Source organism: Trichechus manatus, unplaced genomic scaffold (assembly GCF_000243295.1).
Source record: "Trichechus manatus latirostris isolate Lorelei unplaced genomic scaffold, TriManLat1.0 scaffold00098, whole genome shotgun sequence".
Classification (NCBI taxonomy): Eukaryota; Metazoa; Chordata; class Mammalia; order Sirenia; family Trichechidae; genus Trichechus; species Trichechus manatus.
Genome location: NW_004444034.1, coordinates 1,880,736 through 1,893,989, shown reverse-complemented (window position 1 = coordinate 1,893,989; position 13,254 = coordinate 1,880,736). Strand labels below are relative to the sequence as shown.

Here is a 13,254-nt window from a genome sequence, read left to right as displayed (position 1 = left end):
GGGGTAGGTATTATTATTCTCACTTTACAGATGAAAAGACCTGAAAGTTCAAATTGTCACTGTCACAAAGCTGAAAAGGGGTTGATGTGGGGTTCTCCGTAAGACTGGTTTGTCGCCAAAATCTATGCTCATACCATTATCGCTCCATTATCTTGCAGTCACCTGATGAGTCATTCATCAAAATATTGGGATGAATTCTACAGGACAGAGTCTGGCCTCTTCCATGTAGTAGTCAGCTAGAGGAAAAGAGGGTTAAGGCACATCACATAACAACCTGACACAGTTGTAGTCCTGGATTGGATGTCAGTCTGGGAAAGCCAGCTCTAATCTCAATATAGGGTCAGCTAGGATCTTTTGGTATGGTCTGGTTTTAGATAAGACAAAAAACATTAATAATAATGGAGAAGAGAAGTTGTTTCCAAAGGAAAAAAAATCAAGTTACAAAACAGTACGATCTCATCTTTAGTTATATGATATAGAAATTTTATGTCTATAGCTATACCTATCTGTATTATATATATACGGAGCCCTGGCGGTGCAGTGATTTAAGTGTTTTGTCTGCTAACCAAAAGGTCGGCAGTTCGAATCCACGAGCCAATCCTTGGAAAGCCTATAGTGTAGTTGTAATCTGTTCTATAAGGTCACTATAAGTCAGAATCAACTCTGTGGCAATGGTTTTGATTTTTTTTAATAGATATCTATCATGCATCTGTCAGTTTGTTGTACTGTGGTGTCCTGAGTGTTGCTGTGGTGCTGGAAGCTATGCCACAGGTATTTCAAAGACCAGCAGGGTCACCCATGGTGGACAGGTTTCAGCAGAGCTTCCAGACTAAGACAGACTAGGAACAAGGACCTGGCTGTCTACTTCTGAAAAAACTGGCCAGTGAAAACCTTATGAATGGCAGCGGAACATTGTCTGATATAGCCCAGGTTGGACGGCACTCAAAATATGACCGGGGAAGAGATGCCTCTTAAAGTAGAGTCGAACTTAATAAAGTGGATGGAGGCAAGCTTTTGGGACCTTCATCTGCTGATGTGGCACAGCTCAAAATGAGAAGAAACAGCTGCAAACATCCATTAATAACTGGAACATGGAATGTACAAAGTATGACTCTAGGAAAATTGGAAGTTGTGAAAAAAGAAATGGAACGCGTTAAAAATTGATATCCTAGGCATTAGTGAGCTGAAATGGACTGGTATTGGCCATTTTGAATCAGATAATCATATGGTCTACTATGCCAGGAATGACAAATTGAAGAGGCATGGTGTCACATTCATCATCAAAAAGAACATTTCAAAATTTATCCTGAAGTACAACTCCGTCAGTGATAGGATAATATCCATACGCCTACAAGGAAGACCAGTTAATGCGACTATTAATCAAATTTATGCACCAACCACTAATGCCAAAGATGAAGAAATTGAAAATTTCTACCAACTTCTGCAGTCTGAAATTGATCTAACATGCGCTCAAGATGCATTGATAATTACTGGTGATTGAAATACAAAAGTTGGAAACAAAGATGAAGGATCAGTAGTTGGAAAACATGGCCTTGGTGATAGAAACAACATTGGAGATTGCATGATAGAATTTTGCAAGACCAATGAATTTTTCATTGCAAATATATTTTTTCAACAACATAAATGGCAACTATACGTGTGGACCTCACTGGATGGAAAACACAGGAATCAAATCAACTACATCTGTGGAAAAAAATGATTCAAAAATGCAATATCATCAATCAGAACAAGGCCAGGGGCCGACTTCAGAACAGACCATCAATTGCTCATATGTAAGTTCAAAGTGAAGCTGAAGAAAATTAAAACAAGTCCATGAGAACCAAAATACAACCTTTAGTACATCCCACCTGAATTTGGAGACCATCTCAAGAATAGATTTGACACATTGAACGGTAATGACCAAAGACCAGACGAGTTGTGGAATGACATCAAGGACATCATACATGAAGAAAGTAAATGGTCATTAAAAAGACAGGAAAGAGAGGAAAGACCAAAATCGATGTCAGAAGAGACTCTGAAACTTGCTCTTGAACATAGAGTAGCTAAAACAAATGGAAGAAATGATGAGGCAAAAGAGCTGAACAGAAGATTTCAAAGGGTGGCTCAAGAAGACAAAGTAAAGAATTATAATGAAATGTGCAGATATTTGGAGTTAGAAAACCAAAATGGAAGAACACGTTCAGCATTTCTCAAGCTGAAAGAATGAAGAAAAAAATCAAGCGTTGAGCTGCAATTTTGAAGGATTCTTTGGGCAAAATATTGAACAATGCAGGAAGCAATCAAAAGATGGAAGGAATACACAGAGTCACTGTACCAAAAAGAATTGGTCAACATTAAACCATTTCAGGAGGTAGCATATGATCAAGAACTGATGGTAATGAAGGAAGAGGTCCAAGCTGCACTGAAAGCATTGGCGAGAAACAAGGTGCCAGGAATTGACAGAATACCAACTGAGATGTTTCAACAAAGGGATACAGCACTGGAGGTACTCATTTGTCTATGCCAAGAAATTTGGAAGACAGCTACCTGGCCAACTGACTGGAAGAGATCCATATTTGTCCCCATTCCAAAAAAAGTTGATCCAACAGAATGTGGAAATTACAGAACAGTATCATAAATATCACACAGAAGTAAAATTTTGCTGAAGGTAGTTCAAAAATGGTTGCAGCAGTACATCAAGAGGGAACTGCCAGAAATTCAAGCCAGATTCTTGAGTAGTGTCTGGCGTCTTAAAAGCTTGTGAGTGGCCATTGAAGATACTCCACTGGTCTCATCATGTCGGGAGTAAGGGAGAATGAAGACTAAAGATACAAGGGAAAGATTAGTCCGAAGGACTAATGGACCACAACTACCACAGCCTCCACTAGACTGAGTCTAGTACAACTAGATGGTGCCCGGCTACCACCATTGACTGCTCTGACATGGATCACAATAGAGGGTCCCGGACAGAGCTAGAGAAAAATGTAGAACAAAATTCTAACTCACAAAAAAAGACCAGACTTCCTGTCCTGACAGAGACTGGAGAAACCCCAAAAGTATGGCCCCCAGACACCCTTTTAGCTCAGCAGTAAAGTCACTCTTGAGGTTCACCCTTCATCCAAAGATTAGACAGGCCAATAAAACAAAATGAGACTAAAGAGGCACACCAGCCCAGGGGCAAGGACTAGAAGGCAGGAGGGGACAGGAAAGCTGGTAATAGGGAACCCATAGTCAAGAAGGGAGAGTGTTGACATGTTGTGGGGTTGGTAACCAATGTCACAAAACAGTATGTATACTAACTGTTTAATGAGGAGCTAGTTTGTTCTATAAACGTTCATCTAAAGTATAATAATTAAAAAAAAGAAAGAAATTCAAGCCAGATTCAGAAGAAGACGTGGAATGAGGGATATCATTGCTGATATCAGATGGATCTTGGCTGAAAGCAGAGAATATCAGAAAGATGTTTACCTGTGTTTTATTGACTATGCAAAGGCATTTGACTGTGTGGATCATAACAAAATTACAGATAACGTTGTGAAGAATGGGAATTCCAGAACACTTAATTGTGCTCATGAAGAACCTGTACATAGACCAAGAGGCAATTATTTCAGCAGAGCAAGGGGATACTGTGTGGTTTAAAACCAAGAAAGGTGTGTGTCAGGGTTGTATCCTTTCACCATACTTATTCAATCCGTATGCTGAGCAATAATCCAAGAAGCTGGACTATATGAAGAAGAACTTGGCATCAGGATTGATGGAAGACTCACTAATAGCCTTTGATATGCAGGTGACACAACCTTGCTTGCCTAAAACAAAGAGGACTTGAAGCATTTACTGATGAAGATCAAAGACTACAGCCTTCAGTATGGATTACACCTCAACAGAAAGAAAACAAAAATCCTCAACTGGACAAATAAACAACATCATGATAAATGGATAAATACTGAAATTGTCAAGGATTTCATTTTACTTGGATCCACAATCAACAGCCATGGAATTAGCAGTAAAGAAATCAAACAATGTATTGCATCCAGCAGGTCTGCTGCAAAAAAAAAAACCTCTTTAAAGTGTTAAAAAGCAAGGATGTCACTCTGGGGACTAAGGTGCATCTGACCCAAACCATGATATTTTCAATCGCCTCATGTGCATGTGAAAGCTGGACAATAAATAAGGAAGACCAAAGAAGAATTGATGTCTTTGAATTGTGGTGTTGGGGAGAATATTGACTGTACCATGGACTGCCAGAAGAACGAACAAGTCTATCTTGGAAGAAGTACAACCAGAGTGCTCCTTGGAGGTGAAGATGGCGAGATTTTGTCTCACGTACTTTGGAAATGTTATCAAGACAGACCAATCCCTGGAGAAGGACATCATGCTTGGTAAGGTAGACAGTGAAAAAGAGGAAGATCCTAGATGAAATGGAATGACACAATGGCTGCGATAATGGGCTCAAACATAGCAACGAGGATGTGAGGATGGTACAGGACTGGGCAGTGTTGTGTTTTATTGTACGCTGGGTTGCTATGAGTCAGAACCTACTCGATGGCACTTAACAACAACAACATCTATATATTTATATTTATTATTTATTATATTATATTTTTTTAAATCTAAGATGCCAAAGATTTTAAGATACTCATTGTTTTATATCTTACTAAGCGAAAGATTAGTTGTATACACTGTTAATGGTAAGAGGCATTCAGAATTCAAAGATGTTAAAATGTAAGAAATGTGTGTGCTGCAGTGTATAGGAAAGGATCTAGAAAGATGTGCATGAAGATGTCATAGTAGTGATCGTTAGAAGCTGGGTATGTAACTTGTTTTTTATTATTGCTCATCTGTGTATTCAAGTTTTCTACGATGCTGCTCTCTGTCTGCTCCACTTTTAACACCACTCTAAAAGGTTACAGGTAAGTAAATCCCCACCCTGGCAGAACCAGTTTTAAAATGTTAGCATGTCAACTGTTAGGCGTCAAGCCTTAGCTTTAGAATGTAGGGGTGGAAGCCTCCCATTGTATTATTGTTGGCATTTGAGGCTTCTGCCAAAACACCAGGGCAACAGGAAAAAACATTGAAAACCCTGCTATACATGTGATCAGTAATAGGCTAGATACAGGTTATTTGTAAATGAATGAAAAGCACTTCAGTAATGGAGGTGCATAAGAAAGAACATTTAGGGTTTTGTGGTAGGTTTAGTAAACGTGTAGAAACTAGGATTCTAATAAATTAACTTGTTTTATATCTTTAATTTCCACCCTCCTGTAGTTAACATGTATTAGTTTTTGTGCACTTAAAGATAATCATAAATCCATATATGAGGTTAGCTCAGTATTTTTTTCGCCTTGAGGAATAAATGTAGTATTTTGAAGTTTTATGTTAAAAGATGTTTGAGGTTATTTTTACAAACATTGTGAAGGAAATATAATTAAGCAATAAATATTACAGTCTTAAATTTATTATTTAAATGCAGATTTTCATTCATGCTACTTTATTGTATTTCACATTTTATTAAGTACTGGGATAATTTTGTATTCTTTTTGAAAATATACACTTTTTTCCCTTTGCTTGGATATATAGCAGCTTTTATTAATTCCCAATATAGTGTATACATGCATACACACACAATTATTTTACTCTGTAAAAGAAATTCTGGCACTTTTATATATTTGCCAGCAATGCAGGATATGGTCATGATCCGAAATCATAGTTTGTAGCCATTTTAAGTCATAGCTATCTGTACTATCTTAGTCTTGAGCATGAAGACATGACCTAAGCCATAACAGTGTTGGACACGGTGCACTAAAAGTATGTTGATGCTAGTGGGGAATTTCATTTCAAGGGTGAAAGAGTTGAAGGAAGGACTTTAATCTAAAGCTCATCTCTTGATTTATACTACCCCACATTTTGTTTGCTGTTCTTCAAATGGGTTGTGAGAAGAAGGGTATAGGCTTTGGAGCCAGACCAACTTGAGTTAGAGCTCCAGCTACTTAGGACTGAACCAGACTCTCAACACTGGTCCTAGGAGGGTGGGTCTCCATCAGCAAGACTGGGACCAGACCATAATCGCTTCTCAGTAGACCTCGTTCAGTTTGTTGTGTCATTTGGCCCCATATGTGGGACTTAAATGGAGGATCACTGGCCATTTGTTGGTCTAGTGAAAGCAGGCGTATGGTAGCATTTGACAAGTACTTTAAGGCTTGTTGCTGTTCGTAGCTGTTGACAGGTTGATCCTCAGACCATGTATGACCAGGCAGAACTCTGCCTAGTCTTGTGTCATTTCCATGACTGTTTGCGAATTGTACTGTTGCTGTGATCCATAGGGTGTTTTCATTGACTGATTTTTCAAAAGTGGCTTGCCAGGCCTTTCTTCCTTGTCTGTTTTAGTCTAGAAGCTCCACTGAAGCGTGTTCGGCATCATAGCGACATGTACAGACAGGTGGTGGCTGCACATGAGGTGCATTGGTTGGGAATTGTACTCGGGTCTCCTGCACGGAAGGCAAGAATTCTAGCACTGAAACACCACTGCTCCCCTCCATAATGTACTGGTACCTGTTAAATATTGTGATTCTTGAGTAGTTTTGCCCAGTGACAATTGCTTTTATTAAAAACTGTGTTTTTTATTCTTCTCTAATATCTGCTTCCATGGTAACTAGGTAATTGTATGTTCATTTTACTGCCCTTATGACATTATCATCTCTCACTTGGAATCTCTTACCTATTGCCTTTTGTTCTCCTGGTTCTGACTTAGTTACACTGATTAATAACTTTTTTATCCAAACTCCTCTTTTCACCTACACCTTGACTCTGGAATTATCCTTTGACCTCATAATCTGATTGCGGCTTCCCTAACCCAGTGAATGGGCATGTTCTGCTGAGAAGAGCAGGACTTGTTTTCATTTTGTCTGTGTTTACATGACATCTTGTTCTGAACAGTATAGCTCAGAGAACACCCACTGGAAGAGGTTACAGCAGGGGAATGTATGCATAAGTAGAAAAATAAGATGGGAGACTGACATTTAATTTCAAAGATATGAGTGTAGAAGGTAACTGGGCTAATTAGACTTTGAATACTTAGTCTAGCAACCTGGTCTCTGGGCAGATTTCATGAGTGGGTGGTCTCTTGGAGTGAGATTTTGAGAGATTTGTGACGTGTCTCAGAAATTGGATGTGTGGTGGATCAGAGCTGAAGCCCAGTGCAAATATCTCACTTTATAAGGCTTATGCACCTCTCCTCTGAAAAGTAGATGCTACCTTCTGAGCCCTGGGTCAATCTTTCCCTGAATTCATGTATTATCAATTAAAATGAATATTTAATTTCTTTTCTTCCTAGAATACAGGCAGATACTAAAGATACTTGATGACTTGAAAAGTCTAAGTGCCTGGAACTATTGTCTATTCCCTTCTTCTCATACTGTCAAGATGGGGAGGATTGAGAATTTGGGTCCTAACTCAGTTTGCGCAATATCCTCACGTTGCTGTAACGGCTGAGTTGGGGAGAAGACCAAGTCTTGCAGGTTCCCACCGTAGCTCTCTCTTAACCCCCAGAGCAAAGGGTAGCTTACCGTCTGGGCCCATCTCTTGTACCTGTGTTTGGAATTGCTGCTGATTCCTGGTTTAGGCAGTTATCCTATACCTAGGAAATTGACTATAAATACACTGGCCACATGTAACATAAATACTTGCTAGCAGAAATAAATGACAGTGTTTTTCCCCTTTAAATAACCTAGTTATGTTGTTGTACAGCGAATATAGAGATATTCTCATAGGTTGCGGATGGTAGCATAAAACTGGTAGAGCCTTTCTGGGAGCTAATTTGGCAGTAGGATTAAAATATCCATGTCCTTTGACTCAGTAATTCAGTGTACAGGAAATAATCAAGATTTTGCCTAATGACTTAGCTACAAGATGTTCACTGGAGCATCCCAACAAACAGGGTATATTATGGATCATAAATTAGATACTGTGCATATATCAAAAATATATAAATGTAGATATGTGCTTTTAGACATGGGAGGATGTTCATGATAGCCTATTGAATAAATAAATCAAGTCCACAACAGTAAATGCACTATTGATGTGTGTGTGTGTGTGTATAAAAATATATACATGTGCATAGAAGAAAGACCAAAAAGGATGGACCAAAATGATAATTATTTCTGGGTGAAAATTGTTAAGCAAATGTTTGGGCAAAAGGTTGGCAGTTGAAACCCACCCAGAGGTGCCTCAGAAGACAGGCCTGGCAATCTGCTTCTGAAAGGTGACAGCCTTGAAAACCCTGTGGAGTCTAGTTTTATTCTGCACACGTGGAATCCCCTTGAGTTGGAATTGACTTGACGGCAACTAACAAGAACATGATGAATAGTAATTTTAATTAATGATGGATAATTTTATTCTCACCATCTGTCTGTCACTGTGTCCTACTGTGGTGGCTTGTGTGTAGCTATGATGCTGGAAGCTCTGCCACTGTTATTTCAAATACCAGCAGGGTCGCCCATGGCAGACAGGTTTCAGTGGAGCTTCCAGACTAAGACAGACTAGGAAGAAAGGCCTGGTAATCTAGTTCCAAAAATTAGCCAGTGAAAACCCTATGGATTACAACAGAACATTGTCCAATATAATGCTGTGATCATGAAGGTAGTGCAGGACTGGCTAGTGTTTTCTTTTGTTGTGTCTAGGGTCACCATGAGTCGGTGCAAACTCAACAGCAGCTAACAACAATATAAACCCCAAAACCAAACCCACCGATGTCAAGTCGATTCTGACTATTTACAAAATAAATGTAAATTTCAGAAACTACTCATGCACAGAAATTCAGTAAATCATCCACCAAATGAATCGTGACGTCCCCTATACCACCCCTGCTCCCATCTCTTCCCCTTCCTCCTCAGAGAAAACCATGGTCCTGAATTTTTTTATCATTTCCTTCCTTTTCTTTATAATTTTACTAAATCATTTATTTCTAAATAATAGTTTATCTATTTTTTCATATTTTGGACTTCATATAAATGGACTCATTCTTTATTACTCTTCTGCAACATACATTTTTCACACTCGGTAGCTTGTTCCTTGAGTCGTTGGAAGGGCTGAGTTGAAGAGGGGTAGTTCACTTGTTTTATTTGTGTCCTGTCTTTCGTGTGTAAATGTACCATAGTTTACTTATGCATTTTCCTGTTTATGGACTTACGTGTGACTTAACAGTTTTTGCTTCCACGAAAGTTCTTGTTAATGACTTCTGGTGCACATATACAGGTGTTTTTTTGGGTGTAAATGTGGGAGTACTGGAATCACTGGGTTGTAGGTTGTGTGAATGTTCAACTTTACTAGATAATGATGAATATTTATACTCTCACCAGCAGCATATGAGTTTTCATTCTTCACATAGTCACCAACACTCAACAATATCAGACTTTTAAATTTTTGTTAATCCAAACCAACACCAAACCCATTGCCATCCGACTCATAGCGACCCTATAGACAGAGTAGAACTGCCCCATAGGGTTTCCAAGGCTGTAAATCTTTACAGAAGCAGAGTGCCACATCTATCTTCCACGAACAGCTGGGGAGTTCAAACCACCGACCTTTTGGTTAACGGCCTAGCACTTAACCACTACATCACCAGGGCTCTTTTGTTAACCCAGTGGGTGTGAAATGTTTTGATTTGCATTTCTCTGAACATCAGTGAGGTTGAGCATCTTAGGTTTATTAGCCATTGGTGATTCTTCTCTATAAAGAGTCTGTTCAGTTCTTTTGGTCCATTTATATTTGGGTTTTATTTGTACCCTTTAAATTGGTTTGTGGGAATTCTCTAGATCCTGGGAACTAATATTTTGTGATTTATACATATACATATTCTTTGGTTTAGTGGCTTGTCTTTTCATTTTCCATATAGTGTTTTTTATGAAGAGACATTCCTAACTTTACCCATTCTTTCTTTCATGGGTTGCCCCTTTTGTGTCTTGTTTAAGAAATTCCTTCCTACCCGAACCAAAACGAAACAAAACCTGTTGGTGTCGAATTGATTCTGACTCATAGCGATCCTATATAAACTCCTATATTTTCTGCTAAAATGGTCATAGTTTTGCCTCTGTATGGTGTGAAAGTGTCCAATTTTACTTCTTCCGTATGGATGACTCTTTGTTCCTGAACAGTTTATTAAAAGACCATCCTTTCCCCATAGATATATAAATACCAGTGTTGTCATAAATGAATTTTCCATCCATGTGTAGGTCTGTTTCCTGGGTCCTCCAGAGAACATCTGCCTTTGAGAATGCCAGCTACCAAGGGGCCTTACCAGGGAACTTCTTCAATTTTAAGTAATAAGGAACTATTTTCTCACGTAATAAGGCATTTATCTCATCCAACAGCAGTAAAGCTATTCCAGGGCTAGTCTGTGGCACAACGATTTCATCAAGGACCCCGGGCGTTTCCCGTCTTCCCACTTCTCCAGAATCAGTTTATTGGTGATGTTTACGCACAGCTGCAGCTGCTCCACGTTCCGTGTCCGCATATTATATAGTACCTCATCTGAAGCTGAAAAAGGTTTTAATACTTTAAATTCTCATCTCGAGGTTGTTTCAAACCACCCAAGTAGTGCACGTTTAAGTTGCTAGCTCCCACGCAGTCCCACTCAGGGTTATGAATTCTCGGATGAGGACTTTTCCCTCTGTCAATTCAGTGTTTCAAGACAGGCAATTTGCCTTGCAGATCCCCGTGGGGAGTGAAGTTATTTATTTCTAGTTCACCGTATTCTGAGGGTGTATCCCTGTGGGGACTGAAATTTGTGTAGGAGGATCTCATATTAAACTCTCCTCCCTGGGTTTCCTCTGCCCCATGTACTCCATGAGACCTTGAAAACCAAAGCTGGAATTCACCAGTTTGGCAAATGTTCCCTCTTTCCCATTGTCTTCCAGTCCATTCCAACTCATAGCAACCCTGTAGGATAGAGTAGAACTGCCCCATAGGGTTTCCAAGGAGCTACTGGGGGATTCAAACTGCTGACCTGTTGGTTAGCAGTCGAGCTTTTAACCACTGTGCCACCGGGGCTCCTTAGCAAGTGTAGAACTTGGCAAAGCTTGCTTGGTTTACATCTCTGGCTTTCCACTTTTACTTAGTTTTTTTGGCTTCTTAGTGTTCTCCACTTTCTCGGCAGCTCATCACACATTAAGAGAGACTTTTTTTTTTCCTGAAATTTTTAGTTGTTTTCAGTTGGAGGGTCAGTCAGAATGTCTAGACCTTCAGCCTGTGGAAATAGAAATTGGCTAAATTCATTTTAAAATTGCATTATGTTTTATCAATCTTGTCTCCAGGTTTGTTGGAGACTGAACCACTGCAAGCAAGAGATGAAGATGCAGTAGCCAGTGCTGACTTTTCTAGCATGCTATCAGAGGAGGAAAAAGAAGAGCTAAAGGCAGAATTAGTTCAGGTATGGTTAGTAATCTTCTTATTGTTCATATTTCTATCTCTGGATCTTGAGAGTTATTAAGAAGTTGATATAAGTCTCATATTACAGTTAAGTACCTTTCATTTAATAAAATGTTATAAATGAATACACTGCAAGATTATTCATTTTACCAGAGTATTTTTGTAATCGTAATTGTTCATTTTCCCTGGATGGCACAAACGGTTAAGCACTGGACTACTAGCTTAAAGATTGGTATTGCAAACCCACCCAGAGGCACCTTGGAAGACAGGCCTGGCTATCTGCTTCTGAAATGTCACAGCCTTGAAAACCCTATGGAGAGTTCTACCCTGCACACATGGGGTCACCATGAATTGGAATTGACTCGATGGCAACTAACAGCAGTAACAGTTGTCCATTGCCTGTTAATTACAGTGGTAAAATGAATGGTTGTGCTCCTTAAGCAACACTCGTACTTGGTTTTTAATATATACCCCTTGTTATTTTTAGTACCAGAACACTGTGGGGTTAATAAATCACTTACAGACCTGATGGAATCCATTCAAGATCACGGCACAGGTGCCAGCTCCTTTTAATAGCAGTGCTTGTTTGAGGTCAGCAACCTAGTTCAAAAAATGATTTATCTTTTAATGGAAAAGTCCATCATTGACTTGTGTACTCTTTTCAACAAGAATAAAGCTCTGGGAGTCCAGAGGAAAGCAACAATTAATTTAGGCTTAATTAAGTCTTATGTAGTTGCTGTGGAGATGTGGACAGAGAGGAAGGAAAGCACCTTGCTAGTCATGAATAGGACTCTTTGTTCAAGCCTTTTGTTTGCAGGACCCACTGATCCTTAAACACTTGACTAAGAAGGCTTTACTTTGTAGGAGGCATGGGCTGGAGGAGGGGAGCCCCTCATGTAGAACTGAGCAACAGGGCTGGAGGGGAAGAGGTCAGCATTCCCTCCCCATTCTTTGTTCCTGGCTCTAGAGCAGGAAGATCCTGTTCCAGGTGGAAGGAAGGCTTTGCATTCCCATTATAGCCTTTTTCTACAGCCTGAGGAGGTGCCCAGGAGCTCCACATTACACTTACCCCCTTTGCCCACCCTGGACTCTTGAAGCTCTAGCATTCTGATAGTCTATGTTTATGATTCTCTTCTTCTCTTGCAGTTGCCGTTGAATCAATTCCAACTCATAGCGATCTCATGTGTCAGAGTAGAACCGTGCTCCATAGGGTTTTCAGTGGCTGATTTTTTGGAAGTAGATTGCCAGACCTTTCTTTCCAGGTGCCTCTGGGTGGATTCTAACCTCCAAACTTTAGTTAGCAGCCGAGCACATTAATGTGTGAACCACCCATAAACTCCAATATTAATTACAAGTGTTTATGATAGCTTATAATAATATTGAAGTCCGTGGGTGGTTCAGATGGCTAATGCACTTGGCAGCTAACCAAAATGCTGGTAGTTTGGGTCCATCCAGAGGTACCTGGGAAGAAAAATCTGGCAGTCTACTTCTGAAAAATCAGCCGTTGAAAACCCTATGGAGCACTGGGGTCACCCTGAATCGAAATTGACTTAATGGCAACTGGTTTGTAATAATATTAAAAACTTTTCAGGTGATTTCAAAGAATACACCCTAAGAAAACTTAATTATGAAATAAAAGAGCAGCTTGTTCCTCTGGTACAGCCAGAAGATATTTCAGTAAGCACAGTGCCTCAAATCAAATAGGCCGGCTGTTTGTGTCTGGCTGTGGTCAGTGAACTAGAGCTACACAGTTTACCCTAGATTGGCCACCTATGCCATACTGCGTAGACCAAAGTCAGCATTAGTGCGTAATGGAGTAGCTCCACATTTTCT

At 39.7% G+C, this 13,254-nt stretch overlaps 1 protein-coding gene across 1 annotated transcript in view; it reads left to right on the top strand.

Annotated features, from left to right (window-relative positions):
* The window catches only part of TPD52L1 (TPD52 like 1), a 106,123-nt gene that overhangs the window by 49,949 nt on the left and 42,920 nt on the right, over nt 1-13,254 (top strand). The window contains exon 3 of the mRNA XM_004382751.1: nt 11,307-11,422. Coding sequence (XP_004382808.1) covers nt 11,307-11,422 — 116 coding nt within the window. The remainder of the gene's footprint in view (nt 1-11,306; nt 11,423-13,254) is intronic.